Genomic DNA, 26,020 nt, shown 5'->3' with positions numbered 1-26,020 from the left:
TGTGAGTAGATAAAGTATTAGACAATAGTGAACAGTATCAATCCTCAAGAAAGGTCAACTTTATGTTTTATGTAATTCTGTGTGTATGATTGTGGGGGGGTGCAAATGCCACAGCACATGTGTAGACCAGAAGACAGTTCTGAGAACCTACTTCTAATGTCCCATTTTTACAGGGGTTCTGGGGATCAGAATCAAATCATCAGCATGCACAGCCAGTGCCATTACACTACATCATCTCAGGATCCCCGGGCGGGGGGATGGGGAGGAAGGAAGGAAGGAAGGAAGGAATAAATGGGAATGTTTAGTATGTTCAAAAACTAGTTGATTTTTTTTGCTATTTGGACATGTTTTGTGTTGGACATATATTGTGTTGAAATAGGCCCACATCTTTGATTTTGTAATATATATTTGTTCTGTGATTTTAAAAAAGCTATGACTATAAAATGCTTATCATTTGTCATGCACATTTTGTGTTTTAGTGCTGATGTAGTCTCCAAATCTGCCCGTCAGGAATGATTTAAAATTCAGAGTATAATAACTTCAGAGAAATAGAAGGATAACCACTATATTGAATCTCATATGTATTCAAGGATACATACAAAATGAAAACTTTCTAATGAGCCACAGAACAGGGCTATGGGGGCAGTCTCCTGTGTAATGGTGAACATGATGTACCTGCCCAGCCTTCGAGAGGGGGATGAGCTCACATCAGGAGGATAACCATCTCTGACTTTTTCTTCTGATTCATCACTGACCTGAACTCCATTTGAACCTTGTTAGACACACACACACAAAAAAAAAAAAAAAATCCTGCTCCAAACTATAAAATATAATTAAGCCCTTTTGAAACGATGTGTAAAAGAACATTGCTGTACCCCCACTTATAACCACTACTACCACCACAACCAATAAAGTTAAATCAAGCACTGCCTGTAATGGATTAAAATAATAAATGTTCCTGGATTTCAGTGAAGTGCTTGAAGAAAACAGGCTTCCAGCAGCCGGAGTAGCTGAATGTAGGAAAGACATTTATTAATGATGAGTTCAAGGATGTGGCCTGTGTAATGTCATTGCTTTCTGTTTACCGTGTGCTACACAGCTCTTGTATTTTACACAGCCCACATGTATCGATATACAATTATGAAAAGATTTTTTGTTTTAGCAAAAGAATTGTTAATTGTATAAATAGGGCTCTTTGGGGAATCTTCATCGGACTGTTTCTTTTTGATAAGAAAACCTTTACTGTATTAGTCAGGGTTCTCTAGAGTCACAAAACTTATGGGTAGTCTCTATATAGTAAGGGAATTTGTTGATGACTTACAGTCTGTAGTTCAACTCCCCAACAATGGTCAGCAGCAGCTGTGAATGGAAGTCCAAGGATCTAGCAGTTGTTCAGTCCCACAAGGCAAGCAGGCGAAGAAGAAAGAATCTTCCTTCTTCCAACATCATTATGTAGGTCTCCAGCAGAAGGTGTGGCCCAGATTAAAGGTGTGTGCCACCACAGCTCTGTAAATCCACCTTCAAACCTTATCTCTAACAATATTAGCTTATTTCTTATTACCAAAATTACCAGATTGTGAACTTAATCTAATTTCTTTGCCAGAATGCTTTTGGCCTCAGGTGACATATTTTTACCATAGTTCATAATAGTGGTGCTTGCCTGTCCTATATACCAGCGGGTGGTGAAGCTGCTGCTTTCTGTTTCAGTTTCTCTAAATTTGGTTGCATCTGGATTAAAACAACTGATACACACTTCACCCATAATCACATCAAAATAGTGCATTTGAAGAGAAGAACGGGGGCCTTTAAGACAACAAAATTGCTGTCAGGTGACATGAATTTCATTGAACAAAAGGTTACTGTGGAAGAAAGGTTCCAGCCCTAGTAATTAAGTACTAGAGACATTTTTCTAGCAGCCTTCCTTTTCATCCTAATGATAACATCTGTTAGTCTAGTGGTCTGAGAAATGGGTGTTCATTAAGAGTTCCAGCCCTGAGATATGGGAAACTAGAAGGCTACAAATAAATCTACCCTGCTCTGTGCAGTTGTTTTTCTGAAAGTGTTGAGTTCTGCCTGTGGCCACAGCAAATTGCCCTCTTATTCACATAAGTGAGAGAGCTGTGTGCTAGAGAGATTATTGGCAAAACAAGCCTGGCAGAAATTAATGAATGAAAATATATGAGGTAGTCTTTTATACCCTAGCGGGTCCCCTAGACCCATTGGCTGTGTTAGTATGACATGCTGAGGCTGTGCAAGAGAGCTGGGGCAGGAATGCATTTATTTACAGTGCTGTTACCACTTGCAGAGTGAACTGAGAGCAGTGTTTGTAAAGCAGCAGAGTACTTGAAGCAGATTGACAGAGTCTGCATGCCTGCTACTTATTGGCCTCTTCTTAAATCTTCTCTCCCTCTGTCAACTAAACTATGCCACTTGAATATTAAAGCCATCACTCGTTAAATGTTTGAGCTAAAATTTATTTTTAAAGATGTACTTTTTTTATCAAGAACCCCTTTATCCTTTCCTCTCATAAATCTTATGGCTCAAACATACTACATTTAATATTTACTCAATAGCAATGATACCAACTTGATAGAATAGTAACTACAAATAAAAACTTTAGTCGGTCTCCATAGCCCTGGTTTCACATTCCTGACTTGTAGCTTATTTGAAAAATTAAAATGATCTCACGGACTATGAGTACTATGTGCCGCTAACGTCAGTGAATCCTGGAATTAAACCCAGTGAGCTAGTCTTAACTGCTTCATAGGGTTAACCCTGAAAAGGTAGACTTTTGTACAAGGACATTTTGAGGTAAAATGGACTTAAATGGCTTCTGTTTTTTCTGATGTATCAGACTTTTATTGTGTAGACCAAGACCAGTTTCTAAGCCACCACAGTCATTTTGCTTTCAACAGTAAGTTTATATGCAGTCTTCACCTATATGACTAGCTACAGAAATCACCTCAGCAGGCATGATAGCACATACCTGTAAACCCAGCACCTGGAAGATAGAGGAGGTTCACAGCCAGTGTGGGCTACATAGTGAGATCTTGGCCTCCCAAAACACAGACCCAGCAGAACTTTCTTCATAGAAATTAGCTATTGTGTCCATCTAAGAAACTTTACAGATATTTTTTATCATCCTTCCTCTCAAAGAAGGCTGTCATTTATTTTTCAGTATGTGGTTGTAGTACCAGGAAAATGTTAGTGAGCCTCCCAAAAACAGACAGGAACCAATCTGATGCAGTCACATCAGGGTCTTTATTCTATTCAAGCTAGCTCCGGGGCCCTCCAGCACATTAATTACCATTATGCAGGATGGTTTTGTTGGTAGGGGAGCCCCAAATGTCTATTGGGACAAGGCTTTATGTTTATAGTAAGTAGCAAGTCAGGGTGAGTGTACAAGCATCTAATTGGAAAGCTGCTGTGGCCTTTAACACAATTGGCTGCTGCTGGGAATCATATCATAAACTTTATATCTGTTCTCCTCTGCATTGGTGGTCGCTAGGCAGGGGGTGGGCTTGTAACCTGAGGGTGCAGGTTTGTTGAGGGAATAACCTAGAGATACTGGTCTTGTTGAGGGTGTGGCCTGGAAAAGCTGGTCTTGTTGGGGATTAACCTAGAGACTGGAGCTAGGCTCAGGTTTTGTTGGGGATCAACTTGGAAACTAATGCTAGGTACTGGCCTGTTAGTTTACCTGAGTTCATTGGTGGTCGCTAGGCAGGGGATGGGCTTGTAACCTGAGGGTGCAGGTTTGTTGAGGGAATAACCTAGAGATACTGGTCTTGTTGAGGGTGTGGCCTGGAAAAGCTGGTCTTGTTGGGGATTAACCTAGAGACTGGAGCTAGGCTCAGGTTTTGTTGGGGATCAACTTGGAAACTAATGCTAGGTACTGGCCTGTTAGTTTACCTGAGTTCAAACTTAGCTTGGGTTCTCTAAAATTGAGTCTGAGCTTAAAAGATTTGGCTTCTCATGGTCAGATGTACCAGTCTGCTTCCTTAAAACATGCCCATATGAGCCAGTCAAATCTTAGTTTCCTAATACATTCCTGTAGTATAAGAGAGCAAACATGGTGGCCAACTGGAGGAGGATAGTGATCTTCCATCACTTCATGGTGTTTGCATTTTAATTTTCCAAGACTTCACAAATATAACTTTCCTAGACAAGGATGGAGTATGAACAGCCAGGGTAGAAAGATGTTTCTTCTTTCATGTGAAATTCTCCTTTGATCTTTTAACTTTTTATTGATTCTTTGTATTTCACATCGTGTATCCCAGTCCTCCTCATCTTCCCATCCCTCCATATCCACCCTGTGCCTTTGCAGCCTTCCTCTCAAAAGAAAACAAAGCAATACCCACACCAACACCTCACTAAGGAAGCTACAGTCTTCCCCACATTATATCCTCCCCAAACAGCTTTACTTGCAAATGTTCCTTGCATTGAGTCATTGGTCTGGTTCCAGGCTTCTGCTTCAGTATCAATACTGGATCTACACTGGGACTTCTATCTGATAATCCAAATCCTTGTTTCCCCATGTTATGGAGATCCTGCAGCTTTGGTTCTGAAGGACTGGCCCCTTCATGTGCTCCTGCAGTTCATAAATGAGTTAGATGTTGGGGTGGGCCAACTCAAAGCCCTGGATCTGAGCCTGGGTGGTAGCTGAGTTAGCTGGTCAGCCCACCAGCTTTCTTGTGCCCATGCCACCAGGACCAGCTCTCCAGCTCTGCCTGGTTGAGGGGTGGGGCAAGTTCCACCACAGTGTTCAGGTGGGAGTGTGGCAAGCTCTCCCATCTGCAGCAGGTAATGAAGAGCTAAGCAAACTCTGGCACCCAAGCCACAGCAGAGCCAGCTCACCCACCTGCTACAGGTGGTAGGACTGGGGGATAGAGGTGCCTGCTCATCCCTGCCATCAGGCCAGCTCTACTGTGCTGCCCAGGGAGGGCCAGGGACAGCTCTCCCACACTCACTCCATCAGGGCTAGCTTTTCTGGACCAGTGTCACCAGAGCCACCACTCCCATGCTGTCCAAGTGAGGGGCTCTCTTACTGTAGGCCAGCTCAACACAGTGCTCAGACATCAGCGTGGACTCAGGCTGCAGCCCAGACCACTGACATCTGGATGGCCTTCAGTGGTGACACAGGCCACAGCCATCAGCACAGACTCTGGCTACAGTAGGACCCAGACCCAGCCCCAGCCCTTGGCTGCAGCACAAGCCCAGACATCACCATAACCCCTCCTCATATACAACTCTTCCTCACAACTGTAGCTTCTCCAGTTCCACCTCCTCTTCAGTGCACTACTTGTCTTAACTCACTCTCCCATCTCTCTACCACATTCTGCTCATCATAGTTGCAGCAGCACTTGTGTCTCTTCCACCATCATCCCCTGGGGTAGGGGTGGGGAGGTGGCAAGTGTTTGGGTGTCTCAGGAAAAGAAAAACTTGTTCAATCTTATGTTCCTAGTTTCTTACATTCAGAAGACCAGGCTTGTATTAAGGCCAAGATCCAGTCTTATTCTCTAAATAGGACTGGATAAGAGGTCTTGGAGACTGAAGTTCTTCCTACAAGAAATTAAAAGGTATCTTGGAGAAAGGCCACCAAACTAGGTCTCACTTCCTGCTCTCTTTTCTGGACACTGTTACCCTTTGGTCACTGAACAATAGATACAGTCCCTTGTTTTACTGCATTACTTTATTGAGTATTTTTACTTAAGATATTAATAAGCATAAACTTATTGCAAACTTGAGTATAAGTAGGATCCAATCATTTTACACATTCTGTTTGAGGATGGAAAACAAGGTGGTTTTGTTTTTGGGTTTTTTACAACCAAGTGCTATATTTTATGTGCTTCACAATAATTTGAAGGAACATGAAATGGAAAGATTTTGGTTTTAGGGGACTTAGTCGTATTTTTGTAGATTATACTTAAAAGATTTTTTTCTTCCATTTTGAGGCATTCTGGTCTTTGCCTGTTATGCTAATTTGCTTCTGGATGTTTCTAACATATGCTTGCTGACTTTTAGTGGCCCAAGATTACTTCCAACTGGATTAAAAAAAAACAAAACAAACAAAACCTGCCTCTGCTCTGCTCACACTTGTGGTCATTGAGTACTCTCCCAACAGGACTCAGGAGCTGGGATAAGGTTGTTCAGTGCAGACGGTATGTGGAGAAGAGAATTGTTACATTGGGCTCGTCATCCTGATGCCCACAGGCTAGCCATGCTTTTAAATGGTTTTCCAAACAAATGGTTTGCTATTGGTCCTCTAAAGGAGTAGTTTAAAGGTCATAAGACTATTCCTTGAATGCAATTTTTATACTCATTGAAAAGTATATCAGCCCTTCCGGTCTGACCTGCACCAGGGTAGCTAGGGCGCAGAGTCGGCTGACACCCGCCAGCTACCCACGACACCCTCCACGGGAGCTTAAGACTTCTGGTGAGTGGAACACAGCGTCTGCTCCAATCCAATCACACGGGACCTGAGACTGCATTAGTTAGGGAAGCAGAAAACCCGGCCTGAGTAGGGGCACAAGCCCCTTCCGGTCTGACCAGCACTATAATACCATGTGTACTGCCTGAAGTTCTGCCCACTGTGAAGATTTCCCTTCACTTATGTCTTTCAGGGTTGTCCCAGAAAGGGGTTGTAATTCTGCAGCTGTCCACTTCTGGGTGGTACTTACATAATGTGCAGAACCATCAGTAAACCAGGTTCTAGTCTTCTCTTCTTCAGCCAGCCAATCATAGGAAACACCCCATGAGGGTATAGGTGCATGCTTGGCAGCAGATGGCATTGTAACAGGAGTAGAAGAAACCATAAGCATTTGAGCAACTTCTTCATGTAACTTCAGGACCTGCTTGGGCATGATCACATACATACCACTTCCATTTGATAATAGATTACTGCTGTGTACTTCCTACTTTATGACTTGGAGGGTCTGATAACACCCAAATCATGATGGGCAGTTCAAGTTGCATGGTAACTTGGTGTCCTGTTGCCAAACATTCAGTTTCCACTAAGTCTCACCAATAGTATCTTCTAGACCTATAACCAGACTCAAGGCAAAGCAGGCCAGCCTGGGATAGAGCAAGTTCTAGATGAAGAAAAGCTTAAATCCAGGCATGGTGATACATGCCTCATGCAGATCTCTTCTGAGTTCAAGGTAAATCTGCAGAGCAAGTTCTAGGACAGTCAAGCTAGGCTGTGAAGGAGTTGGAAAACAGAAAGCTGGTGATGATGTAATAGAACAAGGCAGGGCATGTTCTGGCCCCTACAAACAGCAGAGCTTTGGCAGCTTCGGCCAACAAAGGCCCATAAGGAGTGGCACTGTTAGGAGGAATGGCCATATTAGAGGAAGTGTACCACTGGATATGGGCTTTGAGGTTTCAAATGCTCAAGCCAGGCCCAGTGTTGCTCTCTTCCTGCTGCCTGTCCTTCCAGATATAGAACTCTCAGCTCCTTCTCCAGCACCATGTCTGCCTGCATGTTGCCATGCTCCCACCATGATGATAATGGACTGAACCTCTGAACTGTAAGCCAGCCCAATTAAATGTTTTTCTTATGAAGAATTGCCTCGGTCATGGTGTCTCTTCACAGCAATAGAAACCATAAGACAGAATGTCAAAAAGAAGTAAAACCCCAAAAGTAGTAGGTATTTCTGCCATCCAGGTTTTGGCTTCTGCATACCATTCTTCAGCATCCAGGTCTCTGGAGAAGTGGTTGATGCCAGAGGGGAAATGGGGGAAATACATTGAGGCTGGAGAATAAAGAAGATTATCCCAAAATGACAGAGGTAGATCAAAAATACTAACTTAAAAGGATAATTCCCAGTGAACAAAGTTGGCTTAATTTAAACAACAAGTAATAATATTGAATATTTACTTATAAGGTGAGTATTAGTGGTTCCATACTAATACAGATACAACCTGTAAAACGGGGAACTAGAAAGCTCATGTATACCATTCCTACATAAGTTATGTCTACAAACTAGCTCAAAGAAATGCCCAACAATTTATTTTTTAAAAAAATGGCAAGCACATGAGACTGTACACGGATAGGAGCATTAAAGGTTCCATGTTCTGGACTTCTATGACAGAATTTCAATTTCATTTACTTAGCACACTCAGTAACATAGAAACCACTTATCAAGATTTTAGTCAGTGAATCAAAATTAAACAATCAGGAAAATCAAAACAATAAGCTGAGATCCCTTAAGTAATAGCATAAATAGGTCAAAACATAGAAATAAGATAAAGTAGAAAATCTTTGGTAGAATGAACTGAAAAGTACCCAGAAGAAAACATGAGCACAGAGTAACAGATTAGGACAGAGGGCACATAAGAGGCACAGAGAAAAGATCTAACATAACTAACTGTCTAAGGGAACAGAGGCCAAATATTTAAACCTGGGTACCATAGTCTTTGAGGCCAATTAAGCTTCGTTGTTGTGCACAACGGCATAATATGTAGGAATGAATAAGGGCAGTTCTAATAAAACTTTATTAACAAAATCTGGAAGCTCATTTGATTTAGTCAGGGAGCCACGCAGTTGCTCAATCTTAGTCATATCTTTGGGAAATTAAGGTGCGATATTAGTATTAGAGGATAAGATACTGCATACCATTTTAAAGAGATTAACATTCTTAACATAGAATAGAGGCTACAGATGGAAAAAAAAGAGGAGTTAGGAAAAAACTTTATTGCAGTGTACAACTTAGGATATGATTGTGAACCTGATGAACAGTGATAAACGTTATGGAAGAACAAAAGAAAGAAAGACAAATGTTAAACTGCCTCCAAAGCATTGGAGAGCAAAAGGAAGGGGTAAGCTCCACCCTGGAATTCAGAGAGAAGCAAAATGCCTTATGAGACTGGAAAGAGATTGGTAACAAGAGGTCCAGAAGGCAGATTTCTGAGTTCAAGGCCAGCCTGGTCTACAGAGTGAGTTCCAAGACAAGCAGGGCTATGCAGAAAAAAACAAAAACAAGAAGTCCAGAGTGAGCAAATAGATTTAAGACTAGTTAGGATGTGTGAGTCATAATAGGATCTGTCATGCCATCTCATCCATGTATATAATATACTTTAGTTATACTGCATTCAAACAGGAATGCAAAATAAAGAGCTTCAAATGAGCAATTGATGGAAAAAAATAAAAAATAACAACCAAAACAAAAACAAAAAAACCTCAAGGTAATTGTAAAACAGAAGTTTTAGCATTGCATGTTTGATAAAGACTTAAGAAATTGATCTCTCAACATGGTAACTTTTTAACAAGCTGTAGCTCACACACTTGTGGATCTCATGCCTTTCATGGAGTTTTTAAAGATGTGTATCTTATTTCCACAGAAAGTACATATAACATATGAAATTTTCAATTCTCCACAGAACTTTAAAGTCAGTATGGGTACTGTACTTTGAAAAGGCATATATTCCTGGGCCTAAGTGTTTCTTAATCTTTCATCTTTTTGCAGGATCAAATAGCATTAGGAAAATAAGCCCTGCACATTACAAATCTGGCCTGGTGAAAATCAGTTTTCATAATGACAGTTTAGAATATGAGTTTCTTGGGAGGAAAATAAACTGGCCACTTGCACCCATGCTCTAAGTATCTTGAAGTCTGTTGTAGACTTTATGGAAAGGTTTGATCCACACTCCTACTTCAAGTTCAAAAGGAAACCTACATTTTAAAGTGTATTCCTTTTCTGGGTGTGTTTACTTTGAAGTATAGCATACAGGTTTTTCTCATGAATCTAACCTGCCACTATCTATTTTTAAAACTGTAAACCTCAGGTGGTTATGATGTGTGAAGTTTGGATTAAGCTAAAGTTATTAGAAAGCATATGTTACGTATTTTGATTGTTTTTAATTTTAACATGGGGCAGCCCAAAACTTGAGTGTCTAGCAAAGTAATATACTGTACTCTGTTGCTGTAAGAAATCACAGAAAATTGCCCAATCACATCATGTTAATAACGGACAAATGAAGCAGCTGTTCTTATTATTAATGTACTTGTTTGAAAACTTGCACAATTTCATGGAACTGTCTTTGCTCATAAAACCTAAACTTCTCACACATGGAAAAAGCCATAATGTTTTGGCAAATATCTCTTTCTTAGGAATGTGAATATCTACCTGCTTCATAACTAGAATTCTATAATAATGGCATGAAACTGATGGAAAGCCAACTGGGAAAGGCCTGGCAAGGAAGAATTAGCACTATATAAAAATATACATAGTCCTTTTCCTAACCTCAGTGTGTGTGTGTGTGTGTGTGTGTGTGTGTGTGTGTGTGTGTGAGAGAGAGAGAGAGAGAGAGAGAGAGAGAGAGAGAGAGAATGAATAATTACACTGTGCACCCTTTCCATGTCTCTCCTTCAGGCGCAAGCCTTGGATCATCATTTCTCCTCGGCATACATGATATTCTCCTTAAAACAAGCCTCAAAGAAAGAAGTCGGATTCTTATAGGACCATTTTCTGCTGCTGTCAATCTGGAAGCTAAATGGTGTAAACACAGTGGCAATCCAGGTCCACAACAGTCCATACCCAAAATATCCATGGATTTAAGAGGTGGTTTGCTACAGGTCTGTAGGAATCAGCTGTGTTTTCCCCATAAGTTTTTAACTACCCTATGTTTTGTTTTATTTTGAAGTGCTTCACTAAAATTTAAATTTTTCTGTGACAAAGTATTTAGTCAGATGGTGTCTATTGAACTTTCACAGGGCTATTGAAAAACGAGTCCTATATCATTCAATTTACCTGTTTTGACAGTATAGTTCAATGAGTTGGGTTTAATTATAATTGTTGTTTGTATATTTAGAGCTTGTGATCGTTATCACCATGGTCAATTTTAGAACATTTTCTTACCATTCATTTATCAGTTGAAGGGGTTTTGGAGTCTTTCCATTTTAAACTATTCCCAAATAATGTTTCTGTGAACATCTGCAGACACGTTTTTTTCATGGACATCCGTTTTTGTTACCCTTGGTTGTATAACTGACAGTGGAAATGGTAGTTAGGATCTTTTGAATGGGGGATCATCTCATTATAGAGTAGTCAGCAAGCATCAAGCAGTGTCACAGGAAAGCTTGTCATGGTTGCAGGTTTCTTAGATATGTGATGCTCAATTGCTAAAACTGCATACATGTTAATTCCCAACCTCTTACCAAGTTCTTATTCATGGAGTGTGTGAGCATCTCCATCCTGTTTCTTGATGGTATTTAGGTAGCTTTCAATTTCATCTTTATGCGGCCAAGATTATCATGTACCAAGATTCACAGTTAGAAAATTGAAGTAACTAATTTATCAGTAAAGGAAATTTATTAAATGGAAATGTCTTAAAATCATCAAAAAGTTGTAATTTTTCAACTCCTCGCTTCTTTTGCTGACATGAACCACAATTTGGGGAGGTTCCAAAGAAAGTACTTTGTGGCTTTGAGAAGGCTTCATAATTAATCTTAACTGTACTATCTTTTTCTGAGGCCGAAAAGTAAACATTAAGAATAGTTATAAGAGAAAAATAAAATTTATCCTCTGAGTTCTAGACACTTGACATTAATCACTGTGCCTCACTGATCACATAGCTTCACCGAGCTCTGCATCCTTGGTTCTCAAACTCCTCAGATGCTAAACACTGGATTGTCAGAATGGAGTTGTATGTTGACAGTCTCGCTAAACTCAGACTCTAGGAACCTTCTAAATTCAAATTTGTTGGTCAGCTTCCTTCTCTCTTGTTAGAAAGCAGCCATATCGCCAGGTCTATTCAGTCTCATGACAAAGGGAAGAAGCTATTCCGTGGCACTGTTATTATCATTTTATTAATATTTGGCCTAGAGAAGCTGTTTCTCTTATTCTTGCCCTTTAAGAATGTTCCTTTTTTTTCTTTGCTAAATGAATTCACAAATAGTACTATACAACAATATAATATCACTATTAATCTACAGCTTAAAATGTGTTGTTATTCATACAATATGTAATATTTTTCTTGCTGTTTATTTACTCAAGTATTAGAATTTCAAACAATAAATTATTAATTCTTAGGAACTATAATTTATTGTCAGTAATTAAACTGAGCATGATTATAGTCTTACATTAATTCAAACATGAAGGTACCTAATTTTCCTCAAGAGATGTTTATGTTTAAAGACTGTTAACTTTTTCATACCCTTTTGAAGGTTTTCTGGGGTCAAGAACATTTGAATTGCTTGGCTCTTCTGCATGAATTATTCAATGGGTATCTTCAGGAGGGAAAGTCTGAAATGCCAGTACCCGAATCAGCACCCCAAATGCCATCTCCAGTGGAAAAGACTCAAGCTTTTAAAACTGAACAAAGTTCAGATGACCTGCGGACAGGCATCTTTCAGTATGTCCAGGATGCTGGTAAGTAAAACCAGCATGAGCATACGGCGCCTATACCCAGCTGCGCTTTGAAGTGAATTTGCTAACTAGCACAGTGGAGCACTTGATAGTACTTCGCTCATACTTAAAGTAGGAAAGAAGTATATATCAATCATTCCCTAAAATTTACTTTTTCTGTCTCAAATCATATTTTAAATGACCAATTAGTTTCTTTATGTGATTTTCTTTTATTTTCTCTTTGAGAAACCAACACGTTCCTTCTTAAAAACTTATAATTTTGTTTTTAGAATCTTTGAAACTCCCTGGTGTGTATGAAGTCTTGTTTTATAATGAAACAGAAGAGAGCCCAGGGATGATGTTATGGAGATATCCAGAACCTCGAGTGCTTACCCTTGTACGAATCACGCCTGTGCCTTTCAACACCACAGAGGATCCAGATATTAGTACAGCAGACCTGGGTGATGTGCTGCAGGTATGTGAAGGCTGGGTTTTTCCTTTCCAAACTAAAAGCATTATGAGAAAATGCTTAGAACATATTTTTTATATCAGTCATAGCAAAGATAAGTACATTACTTGTGTACTGTATTTATATGTGTAGAAAGAAGAACTATATTTTGATGTCTCTAGACCACCTAAAGTAGTACAGATCTAGGGCATTTCTAGGGGCCAGGTAGCATGCAGGAAGCTTGGTGATTCTCAGCAGCCAGAGTCAGTATCAGGTCATGCACTGTTTTTTAAAACTTAATAAAAATATAAGGAACCAGGATGTGAGCTAAGTTCAAAATCAGAGAGGCTGAACAAGACAGTGCTTCAGTTTCTGGAAGCTGAAGAGAGCTTGCTCTAGAATTGACAGGATGGGTAAAGGAAGCAGGCAGGAGAAGCAGGAGAGAGGCCCTTGTGGCAAGCTGCTGATATGCTGCAGCTGTCAGTCCGCCTGTGAGGATCAGAGTTTAACTTGGGGCTGAGAATGGGTCTCATTGATAGAAACAACTCTTTTTCTTTCAAGATTTATTTACTTATTTCATGTATATGAGTATACTGTAGCTGCCTTCAGACACACCAGACACATCAGATCCTATTATAGATGGTTCTGATACCATGTGATTGCTGGCAATTGAACTCAGGACCTCTGAGCAGTCAGTGCTCTTAACTGCTAAACTCCAGCCCTAGAAACAACTCTTTCTTTTCTTTTCTTTTCTTTTCTTTTCTTTTCCTTTCCTTTCCTTTCCTTTCTTTTCTTTTCTTTTCTTTTCTTTTCTTTTCTTTTCCGTTTTGTTTTGTTTTTCGAGACAGGGTTTCTCTGTGTAGCACTGGCTGTCCTGGAACTCACTCTGTAAACCAGGCTGGCCTCGAACTCAGAAATCCGCCTCCCTCTGCCTCCCAGGTGCTGAGATTAAAGGCGTGCACCACCACTGCCCGGCCCTAGAAACAACTCTTAAGTTGCAATCTTAGAATCCATAAACTGTCTTATTTTTTGGAGAAGTTGAGAACAGAAAATTTGTAGAATTGTATTTTCTCCTTTGTATATAAAGTGCCAAGCTAGAGTTGCTCTTAGGGATCAGAGTGCAGCTGAGACAGTCTCAGGTGTCAGAACCTCACTCTAGCACAAAAAGGGTTTTGGTTGTTGAAGGGTAGAAGAGTCTCCCCACCTCATTTTTCAAAAGGAACCTTCCAGTTGTCAGTTGTTTTATTGCAATGGTCTCAAAGTCTGTGTTGGAGGCTCAGGTATAATGTTAAATGGCTGATCCTAGATGGAAGGAAAGTATGAAATGGGGGCTCTTGGTCATTTTAGTGCAAGTACTGTGGGCTTTGAGGTCTCTTCTCCTGGCCTCTCATGTTACTAACTCAGTTTCCTTAGGCAAACTTCTGATCTTGAGCTTCAGTTTCCTTGTCTAAAAGTAATAGTTTGTGTTGTCAACCTTTCAAGGTAGTTGTGGAATATTACAGTAAATAGGACATTATAGCTAATATTCTTAAGTAAATGTCTTTGCACATAGTGGGGCCTTAAATACTCATTCCTCCTCTCTACTCATTTTACACAAGTCCCCAGAGAGTAAGAGATTGCTCAGTGTCATCGCAGCCTCTTCTCCCATCCAGCCTTCTAAGATCCTATAGGAACAGATGGGTCATGCATTTCCCTGAGAGAAACCTGCCATTCCTCTGTCACCCTGCTGTGCCTGCTGATAGCCTGTTAGGCCCTGGACATGGATCATGCTTATTTGGTAAACTAGCCTGTTCAGTATTCCCCAAACCAGCCTTAACAATCCTCTGTTGATTTCTGTTATGACAGACAACATGACCAAAGCAGACTTGGGGCAGGAAGGGTTTATTTCAGCTTACACTTCCGGGTCACGATCTACCACTGGAGGAAGTCAGAACGGGAACTCAAGCAGAAGCCACAGAAGAACAGTGTTTACTAGCTTTCTTTCCTGGCTCATGGTCAGCTTGCTTCCTAATACAGCCTAGACCTTCCTACATCAATTAACAATCACTAAAATGCTCCAGAGACATGCCTTTAGGCAGATCTGAGCTCGGTCGGTTCCCTTTCCCTCCTGCTCTATAATTTGTGTCAAGTTGATAATAAAAATAAAATAATAAAATAAAACATGCCAGCACACCTTGAATTTCTCCTCTTAGAAACTGAAATCCTGTCTACTCTTACAACAGCTTACACTCTGTCCATCCCTGAACAGAGTATCTTAAGTATGCTGTCCTCCCTACTAAAATCCTTCAGCATTTATGCCACTACTTTGTTGCTGTTGTTCATTTTATTCATTTATTACCTTTTAATCCTGTTCCTTTATATCTTCTTTCCTTCACAGATTGTGTATCTCAAGAAATGAGCCATGTCTAACTTACACTCTGCTCCTGATAGTAGCCAATGCAACAGAGCTGTTAAAAAAAATTGCTAGGTATAATCCGTAGACGCTTGGGTTCCTGCTGCCTTCTGTGCAGGAGTGTTGCATGGATTAACACACTGTGGCGTTAAGGTGTACACACTGACTTCTAAATTGAGCTGTGTCAGGATGGATCGTGCTACTCTTCAGTGGCATCATAGAACATGAAGTCATTATTCAGCACAGGCTCTTGTGAGCTCATTGACTAGTCTGCCAAGATTGTTTTCCTAGCAGAAGCTCTTTCCTAAATACCAGAACAAGATGATCTGTTGGCCCTAGTCCTAAACACAGAACTAAATTTGATGACGTTTTCCTTCGTGGCCATTAATTGACTAAAGCTTAAGCTACTGGCTTTTCTAATTTATAGGCTAACATGCCACCATTACTAATGAGATTTATAAACAATTTCTTCATATTATCTTATTCTAGAATCCTAAAGGAACATATAAGAAAATCTGATATTATTCATCTAACCATAGATTATAAATAAAAGCCTGAGTTTATAGTAACCAGTGTGTCCATTTATAATTTTATCACATAAATTTTAAGGCTATAATACTGACATATCAACAAAATTAGGATCTGTAAAGTAAAATAAGATGAAAACACAGGTGGTATAATAAGTAAGACCTGGGGTTGAGCTGTGTTGCCAACCTGACAGGGCATTGTGCTATAAATGGACTCAAAGGTAAGAACTTTTTGTTATTCTCAGGTTTCCCACACCCTCACTTGACTGGATCTCTTAAGGATTCTGGTTTGCAAAGTCTACTTTCTAGAATTCCCAATGGATTTTTTTTTTTTTTTTGAGACAGGGTCCTTGGCTAACCTGGAATTTGCTCTGTGTATAGACCACAGTGGGCTTGAACTCAAGGAAATCTGCCTGCCTCTGCCTTTAATCCCAGCAGTGGGGAAGCAGAGGAGTTGGATCTCTTGAGTTTGAGGACAATCTGGTCAGTAGAGTTTCAGGACAGCCAGGGTTACACAGAGAAACCCTGTCTTGAAAAGCAAAACAAAGAATGAAAAATAAAACATGACAACCTAGGCTTTAAGGATATGCCACCACACATGGATGGATATTTTACTTTTCATATAGCTCTATTATGTTATTTTTTTGTGGGAGGGGATAATATTTAGCTTGGCCGATTTTTATACACAGCATATTAATGAAAAAACAAGAATACAGTATTGATAGAACAAGAACAAACTTTAAATGTCTTATTTATTTTAAGGTTTGTTTTGTTAGTTTTGACTATGTGTATGTGGGATATATGTTTGAACGCTGGTACCTGCAGAGGCCAGAGGCCTCACATGTCTTGGAGCTGGACTTTCAGACACTTGTAATCTTCCTGATGTGACTGAACTCATGACCTCTGGAAGAACAGCAGGTGCTATCCGCTGAGCTTTCTCTGCAGTCTCTTGAAACTGTCTCTAACCAAGAAAGTGCTTTGACATTTTATGTTAGCAACAAATTTATTTCCCCCTCTTAAATTTGCCTTTCAAATATGAAGATTTCCCAAATTGAATGGTTCCTTTTTTTATTTTATTTATTTGTTTATTCATTTATTTATTTATTTTAGTGAAATCTTCACAGTTAATGCAGAAATCTGTATAGGAATGTGTACAAGAGACAGGCAGAAACGAGGCAAAGTCAGTGGTGTTGTTCACTTATTCTGATGGAGAAAAAGAATCCTATCCCGAAGAAGTCACTTGTGACCAGTTCTTCCATTTACCCACTTTAAAAGCCAGGACAGCCTGCTTGATAGTGGTGAATGATCTTTTGATCTGTTCTTGGATTCGGTTGGCAAGAGTTTTATTGAGTATTTTTACATCAATATTCATAAGGGAAATTGGTCTGAAGTTCTCTTGCTTTGTTGGGTCTTTGCGTGGTTTTGCTATCAGAATAATTGTGCCTTCATAGAATGAATTGGGTAGTGTTCCTTCTGTTTCTATTTTGTGGAATAGTTTGAAGACTATTGGTATGAAGTCTTCTTTGAAGGTCTGTTAGAATTCTGCACTAAACCCATCTTGTCCTGTGCTTTTTTTGGTTGGGAGACTTTTGATGACAGCTTCTATTTTTTTAGGGATTATGGGACTGTTTAGATGGTTTATCTGATCCTGATATAACTTTGGTATTTGATATCTGACTAGAAAATTGTCCATTTTATTCAGGTTTTCCAGTATTCTTGAGTATGGGCTTATTAAGTAGGATTTAATGATTTTTTTTTTATTTCCTCAGTTTCTGTTGTTATATCTCCCTTTTCATTTCTAATTTTGTTAATTTGGATACTGTCCCTATGCCCTCTAGTCAGTCTGGCTAAGGATTTATCTATCTTGTTGATTTTCTCAAAGAACCTTGTTTTGTTGATTCTTTGTATAGTTCTTTTTGTTCCTACTTGGCTGATATCAATCCTGAGTTTGATTATTTCCTGCCATCTACCCCTCTTGGGTGTATTTGCTTCCTTTTGTTTTAGAGCTTTCAGGTGTGCTGTTAAGCTGCTACTGCATGCTCTCTCCAGTGTCTTTTTGGAGGCACTGCTAAACTCATAGCTCTGCTTTCATTGTGTCCCATAAGTTTGGGTATGTTGTACCTTCATTTTCATTAAATTCCAAAAAGTCTGTAGCTTCTTCTTTTATTTCTTCCTTGACCAAGTTATCATTGAGTAGAGCGTTGTTCAGCTTCCATGTGTATGTGGGCTTTCTGTTGGTTTTGTTGCTATTAAAGATCAGCCTTAATCCGTAGTGATCTGATAAGAGACATGGGATTATTTCAAGGCTTCATCCCAGGGGTGCAGGGAAGGTTCAATATATGTAAATACATCAATGTAATCCACTTCATAAACAAACTCATATTTTAAAACCACATGATCATTTCATTAGATGCTGAAAAAGCATTTGACAAAACTTAACATCCCTTCATGTTAAAAGTCTTGGAAAGATCAGGAATTCAAGGCCTAAACATAGTAAAAGCATATACAGCAAATCAGTAACCAACATCAAACTAAATGGAGAGAAACTTGAAGCAATCCCACTAAAATCAGGGACACAAGGCTGCCCTCTCTCTACTTATGTATTCAATATAGTACTTGAAATTCTAGCTAGAGCAATTAGACAACAAAAATAGGTCAAAGGGATACAAATTGGAAAGAAAGAAGTCAAAATATCACTATTTGCAGATGATATGATAGTATACTTAAGTGACCCCCCAAAACTCCACCAGAGAACTTCAACAATATGGCTGGATGTAAAATGAACGCAAACAAATCAGTAGTCTTCCTCTAATCAAAGGATAAACAGGCTGAGAAAGAAATTAAGGAAACAACACCCTTCACAATAGTCACAAACAATATAAAGTATCTTGGTGTGACTCTAACCAAACAAGTGAAAGATCTGTATGATAAGAACTTCAAGTCCCTGAAGAAAGAAATTGAAGAAGACCTCAGAAGATGGAAAGATCTCCCATGCTCCTGGATTGCCAAAAGCTATATACAGATTCAATGCAATCCCCATCAAAATTCCAACTCAATTCTTCATAGAGTTAGAAAGAGCAATTCTCAAATTCATCTAGAATAACAAAAACCCCAGGATAGTGAAAATTATTCTCAATAAAAGAACTTCTGAGGAAATCACTATCCCTGACCTCAAGCTGTACTATAGAGCAACAGTGATAGAAACTACATGGTACTGGTACAGTGACAGACAAGTAGATTAATGGAATAGAATTGAAGACCCATAAATGACCCCACACACCTATAGTCACTTTATCTTTGACAAAGAAGCTAAAACCATCCAATGGAAAAAAGACAGCATTTTCAATAAATGGTACTGGCCCGATTGGCGGTCAACAAGTAGAAGAATGCAAATTGATCCATTCCTATCTCCCTGTACAAAGCTCAAGTCTAAGTAGATCAAGGAACTCCACATAAAACCAGATAACCTGAAACAAGTAGAAGAGAAAATGGGAAAAAGTCTCAAACACATGGGCACACAGGGAAAGTTTCTGAACAGAACAGCAATGACTTATACTCTAAGATCAAGAATTAACAAATGCTACCTCATAAAATTGCAAGGCTTCTGTAAGACAAAGGACACTGTCAATAGGACAAAGGGGCAACCAACAGATTGGGAAAAGATCCTTGCCAATCCTACATCCGATAAAGGACTAATATCCAATATATATATAAAGAACTCAAGAAGGTAGACTCCAGAAAACCAAATAACCCTATTTAAAAATCGGGTACAGAGCTAAACAGAGAATTCTCAACTGAGGAAACTCAGAGGGGTCAGAAACACCTAAAGAAATGTTCAACATCCTCAGTCATCAGGGAAATGCAAATCAAAACAACTCTGAGATTCCACCTCACACCAGTCAGAATGGCTAAGATGAAAAACTCAGGTGACAGCAGATGCTGCCAAGGACGTGGAGAAAAAGGAACACTTCTCCATTGCTGATGTGACTACAAGCTAGTACAACCACTCTGGAAATCCGCTTGGCAGTTCCTCAGAAAATTGGGCATAGTACTACTGGAGGACCCAGCTATACTACTCCTGGGCATATACCCAGAAGATGCTCCAACATGTAATAAAGACACATGCTCCACTATGTTCATAGCAGCCTTATTTATAATAGCCAAAAGCTGGAAGCAACCCAGATGTCCCACAAGAGAGAAATGGATGCAGAAAATGTGGTACATTTATACAATGGAGTATTATTCAGCTATTAAAACAATGACTTCATGAAATTAGCAGGCAAATGGATGGAACTTGTGAATATCATCCTGAGTGAGAAGACTCAGTCACAAAGGAATAAACACAGTATATACTCACTGATAAGTGAATATTAACTCAAAAGTTCGGAATACCCAAGATAAAATTCACAGACCATATGAAGCCTAAGAAGAAGGAAGACCAAACTGTGGGTGTTATAGTGCTTTTTAGAAGGATGAACAAAATACTCACAGGAGGAAATATGGAGACAAAGTGTGGAGCAGAGACTGAAGGGAAGGCCATCCAGAGACTGTCCCACCTGTGCATCTATCCCATATACAACCTCCAAACCCAGAAGTTATTGTGGATGCCGGGAAGTGCTTGCTGATAGAAGCCTGATTTGGCTGTCTCCTGAGAGGCTCTGCCAGATCCTGATAAATATGGAGGAGGAAGCTCACAGCCAACCATTGGACTGAGCTCGGGGGTCCCCAATGGAAGAGTTGGAGAAGGGACTGAAGGAGCTGAGGGGATTTGCAGCCTAATGGATTTAGCAACAGTCTCAACAGGCCAGACCCCCCACACACACCCAGAGCTCCCAGGGACTGGAACACCAACCAAAGAATACACATGTCGTAACCCATGGCACTGACCACTTATGTGGCAGAGGATGGCCTTGTTGGACATCAGTGGGAGGAGAGGCCCTAAGAATGTTCGTTGCCCCAGTATGGGGAATACCAGGGCAGGAAGATGGGAGTGGGCGAGTTGCAGAGCACCCTAATAGAAATGGGGAGTGGGGGGATACAATAGGGGGTTTCTGAAGAGGATTCCTGTAAAGGGGAAAACATTTGAAATGTAAATAAAGAAAATATCCAAGAAAAAAATGTAAGAACAATTGGGTTTTCTCTTTTTTTTGAAGATCCATTTTTAATAAATATGCATATGTGCATATCTGCATATGGGAATGTGTACATGTGAGTACAGGAGTCTAAGGAGATCAGAAGAGGGCATCAGGTCCCCTGTAACTGGAGTTACAAGCCATTGTCAGCCATCCAGTAAAGATGTTAGGAACTGAATCAGGTACTCTGAAGAGCAGCAAGAACTCTGAATTGCTGAACCATCTCTGTATCTCTGGAAAAATTAGTTTTCATTGTAACACTAATAGGACTGTAAAAATCAAAGTGGAGCCACTTTGAATAGATAACAAAATAACTTCTTATGATTGGGCATCATCTCTCTTTGGGAGAATGGCTAGCATGGAGGGTAGGAACCCAGGGGATGCCTTTGGGGAAGGGCCATCCTGGTAGTGGGCTCTGGAAGGACGCCTCCCTAAAAAGGAACAAAGACAGGCCAAAAAGTAGAATTTTTTTTTTGCTGTGTTTTTTCTAGATCTCCCTCTGGAACGTGCCATAATGATTCATGCCACTTTAATCTCTTACTCTCTCCCCTGCCATTCACACATAGGACATCATTTCTTGTCACAGTTACCTTAAAGTCAGTGCCTCCCTTGGCCAGTGCAGCAGCTCTGTAGCACAGCAAGTCCATAAGTTCACAGTGCTAGGAGGTAGCAGCGCTTTACATGTCCTGCTTTGGTCTTTAAAAGCTTTACCTCACAGTCAGGGGTGTTGAGGTCTGCAGGTAAGAACTGATTTGGCTTTAGTTCACATTTAACCCATTGTTTAGCTAGACACCAAACTAAAACTTCATTAAATTTTACAGTCCTGTGCAGTTTTTTTCTTTTGTATGATTATGTGAAAGTATTCCACGTCAGGCATGCATACTTGATATTATGAAATAAAGTAGAAAAGACTTCTACTGCTCTAAAATTGGCACTGGCCAAGGGAGGCAGAGATTATGGTTATTCACAATGTAATATGATTTGCCTCTTCCACACGTAACTTAAAAAGAATAAAAGGAAGTAGTCTTGGGTGTTTCTTTTCAGCAGCATTGTGCAGTTTACTTATAGCTGCACATGTGTTCCCAGAATCCTGAGCTTTTTATTTTATAAGCACCTCCTGCCCACTGGCAGCTGTACTAATGTGTCCCAGAAGGCTTTGTGCCTATCCATCATGTTTAGGAGGAATGCTCAAAGCCAGATAGGAGATTCATTGTTGTTGAAATGCAGAAATGGAAAAAAAAAAAAATCTGGATAGGCCTAGAGGAAGTGAGACTCTGAGCCAGAGCCTTAGGAAGTTGGGAACAGGAAAAGCTGTGTACCCAGTGGACACTGATAAATGTGGGTGATGGGTAGTTGTGACTTCCAGAAGCCACTGCCTCCTTTTTGGTTGAAAAGAGGAACTATAAAATACTGTATTCCCTGAATACACTTTTACTCATTCTATTTTTGTGGTGCTGTAAAAGTCTGGGAAGACCTAGGAATCCATCTATCTTCTGATCACCTCAGTAGACAGAGATGAGGAGACCAATGCTAGGTGCTGTGAGAAGTTGACGGGCTCCAGCTCTATTCTCAAGGTTCCGTCACTTCCTAGGAGGGACAACAAGGACAGACGGACACACAAAAGAGCCAGACATGTCCTGTTATACACTGACCAAGACACAAAGAGTGTGCCTTTTAACAAAAGCAAGTTTACAAATCACTGGAGCCACCAGAACAAGATTTCACAGAAAAGTTGTATATCTAGGTGGTCAGTGATGAATAAGTAGGATTTCAAGAAATAAAGAAGGAAGAAAGATGATATTTTTAAAATCAATATTAGTACTGGGGTTGTAGCTCAGTGATACAGTACTCCTTGTCCAGTGTGAGGTTCAATTCCCACTACCATTAAAAAATAAGCATGCTCAAAATTGAGAATTTCCTCATCTCTGTTGACATGATCAGTTCTGTGGGATCTATTCCTAAGTCTTCCCAGACTTTTACAGCACCACGAAATCAGAATGAGTAAAGGTGTATTCAGGGAATACAGTATTTTATAGTTCCTTTTTTCATCCAAAAAGGAGGAAGTGGCTTCTGGAAGTCACCACTCCTAGTAGCTGATCCAGCACCACCCATCACCCACAAATATTTATCAGTGTTTAGTCTGAATTTCTGAGATTCTGAAACGTTCAACCTCACATTTCTAGGAAGTAAAACACAGTCTGATTTGACAAAGACAGGCTGATCAAGGATAGAGTTAATAGATGATCATAAGTTGTGGCCATTGCATTGGCGTCTGGATTCCATTAAGGGAAAGGAGTGGTGCATTCACTGAGTACCTAGTTTGCACGAAGCACCAAAGTTGCCATTTTTCTATGCCATGTCTCTTACATTGTTCCTAAAACCCCATGAAATAAGTACAGTGATGTACATGGAAGGTAAATGAGGGTCTAAGAAGTTAAGTAATTGCAGAAAGCGAGGAGATAAAACTACGCAAAACTCACACTGAGATTTCTACAGACCCTAAGTCGTGTGTTGTGTTGCTTTGACTACATGTAGAACATGGAGTTTTAACTTTTATTATATAGCTTTATATGCCATTGGCAGTTCAATCCTTAAAGTAGATTGGTCCAGTGGTCTGGTAAAGATAGAAAGGAAAAAGGAGAGACAGACTAGAAGTAAAAATCCTTGCTAGGGATCTCAAAGATGATAAAGGTTATAAACAAGGAAGGCAGTTTTGGTAGAGGAAAAAATGATTGCAAGAGATGATGTGAACCAAACAAGACACTCTTAAGTCAAAGGTGACAAGCAGATGTCAGGCCAATGAGAAGTTTGTTATGAGAACATTCCACATTGTGCTAGTGTAGTTCACTTTGCAAGGCCTTACGTAGATATGATACCTGAGCCCAGCCCTGCAGAGGGATCACTGCTGTCCTCATGTCATCTGAGGAGTTAAATGAGTCCCCTTAGGTGTCTTCTCTCAAAAAAGAGTACAGAGTCATGAAGATTTAGCACCAAACTCAGAAAACTTACAGGCCATAAGAGATCAGAGTCTCAGTAGTGTGAGAACACTGTTGGAGCTCTTTTGTTCTGTATCAGAAAATACAAATTACTAAGATCTTAAACATTGAAGTAGGCAATTTAGGGCTGCCTGCAATCCAGGCACCATCAGCTTCATGTTGTCTCTAGCATTCGGTGTTTGCCATAATCCAGGATGGCTGCACAAGTTTCAAGTACTTTATTCTCACTCTAGTCTAGAGAAAGGAAAGGACAGACAGAGCCATTCTCCTCCATAAGGATGTTTCTTGAAGCCCACATCCTGTACTGCTGTGCTGCCAAGATCCAGAGTCCAGAATTAGGTCACTTGGCTACACCTAGTTAAGGGGAAATTGGTATTAATTTGCTGAAAAAGAAAAGAGGAGATACTGGGAGACTAGAGCAGTCCCCACTGACAGCCAGGAGTTACCCCTGAGGACTTGTGCCCAGTTCTCTCTTTGCTCCAAAGTCCTCTTGCCTCACTATGGGGTGCATCATTATTTGTTGGTGAATTGAGAGAGCTTACTGTGTAGGTCACTAAGTAAAAAGTCTGTTGAGGTAGAATTAGAAAAACTTAAAGCATAAATGAGATTTTGGAAATAAAAAGTAGTAAATAGTTTGAAATGCTAGCATTCCTTGTCCTTCAGAAAAGAGGTGGGGAAGGAATCTGTCAGTAAGATGTGCTCTTAGAGTAAATGGAAAACATTTGCAAACTGGAAGAATACTGAAGTCATTTTTGTCCTGTCACTTTATTTGGTGGTAGAAATTTTATTAGCCTATTTCTCTTTTCCTATTAAAGACTCTTGCAGTTAAAGAGGGGGGAAGAAAACTATTTCTTTCTGGAAACAAAGGACTATGTTTAATAACCAGAATATTTGATGTTTATTATTTAGCATTAAAAATGTTTGTGAGGATCTGGGAAGATGGCTCAGCTGGTAAGAGTACCAGTTTGAATTGTCCTAAAAAGTTGAATATGGCTATGTGTGTGCCTGCAGCCCTGAGCAACAGTGGTAGGCAGAGGAAATAGGGTCACTGGGGCCTGCTTGCTGCCAGCCTCACTCAAGACTCGGTGAGAGGCAGTCTCGGTGGAGTACAGGAGATGACAGTGCAGGCTGCCCAGCATCCTCCGCTGGCTGCCATGCTCCTGGGCATGCACACACACACACACACACACACACACACACACAAGCACAGAATACAGAGCGGCTGGGGTATAATATTACCAACTGAGGTAAAAGGGAATACCAGTAAATACTGCATGTATTACATAGGAATAATCCTCCCTCTTAGATCCACAATAAAATCATATTCAGTAATAATTATTTCAGAGAACAACAAAAGTTGGAGGAAGTACAGAAAGGCAATCTGTAGTATTCCTCAGTTATGCTTTTTGTTTGTTTGATTGGTTTTGGCTTTTTGTTTTTGTTCTTTCAATACGAGGTTTCTCTGTGCAGCCCTGGCTGTCCTAGAACTCATTCTGTAGACCAGGATGGCCCTACCTCCCGAGTACTGGGATTAAAGGCGAGCACCACCACTGTGCAGCTTTTGACTTTTTTTTTTATTTTAGGATTTACATACTATATTTGCATCCTTCCCACGTTCCTTTTTCTCCGTGATCTGTTCCTTCTGTATTTATGATGCACATACATACTACTGAGTCCAGTCAGTATACCTCTATTTGTATGCATTTATAGCTGACCCCTTGGAATTGAAGGCACATCCCAAAAATAAAAGAAATAAAACAAACTGCTTCTTCTCTCAGAAGCCATTGACTTCCTACAGCCCTTCACCTAGGGTTAGGCTTTGTGAAGTTCTCACCATCTGTGTTAGCGTCCCAGTTAGTGTGGTCTTGGCACGTCTTGTGCAGTCAGCCATATTATTGAGAGTTCATAAGAGCAACATCCATGTCCTGTACAGAGGGAACTATTCACATAGCAGTTATCCACATGAATCAGGCTCTTACACTCTTCTCTGCAGTAGTTAGTTCCCCTCAGCCTTACATGGAAGGACTGTCCTAGAGATTTCCCATTGGGAGGGGGACACCCTACAGTCCTTACTTCTGCATTTTGGTTTTTGGGTTTATTATGAATCTCTTATTATCTAGAGATAAAATCTGCAAAAAACAATGTTTGTTTGAGATGTGAAAGCTATGTTTATGTGTGGGT

At 40.1% G+C, this 26,020-nt stretch overlaps 1 protein-coding gene across 2 annotated transcripts in view; it reads left to right on the top strand.

Annotated features, from left to right (window-relative positions):
* Window positions 1–26,020, top strand: part of Vps13b (vacuolar protein sorting 13 homolog B) — a 553,787-nt gene that overhangs the window by 410,561 nt on the left and 117,206 nt on the right. For both annotated transcript variants that reach the window (XM_029469591.2, XM_021183993.3), the window contains exons 37-39: window positions 10,371–10,573; window positions 12,164–12,368; window positions 12,635–12,819. In XM_029469591.2, coding sequence (XP_029325451.1) covers window positions 10,371–10,573; window positions 12,164–12,368; window positions 12,635–12,819 — 593 coding nt within the window. The remainder of the gene's footprint in view (window positions 1–10,370; window positions 10,574–12,163; window positions 12,369–12,634; window positions 12,820–26,020) is intronic.

Source organism: Mus caroli, unplaced genomic scaffold, assembly GCF_978045245.1.
Source record: "Mus caroli unplaced genomic scaffold, Mus_caroli_1 scaffold_16, whole genome shotgun sequence".
In the NCBI taxonomy this organism is placed as follows: domain Eukaryota; kingdom Metazoa; phylum Chordata; class Mammalia; order Rodentia; family Muridae; genus Mus; species Mus caroli.
This window is presented reverse-complemented; position numbering and strand designations above follow the sequence as displayed.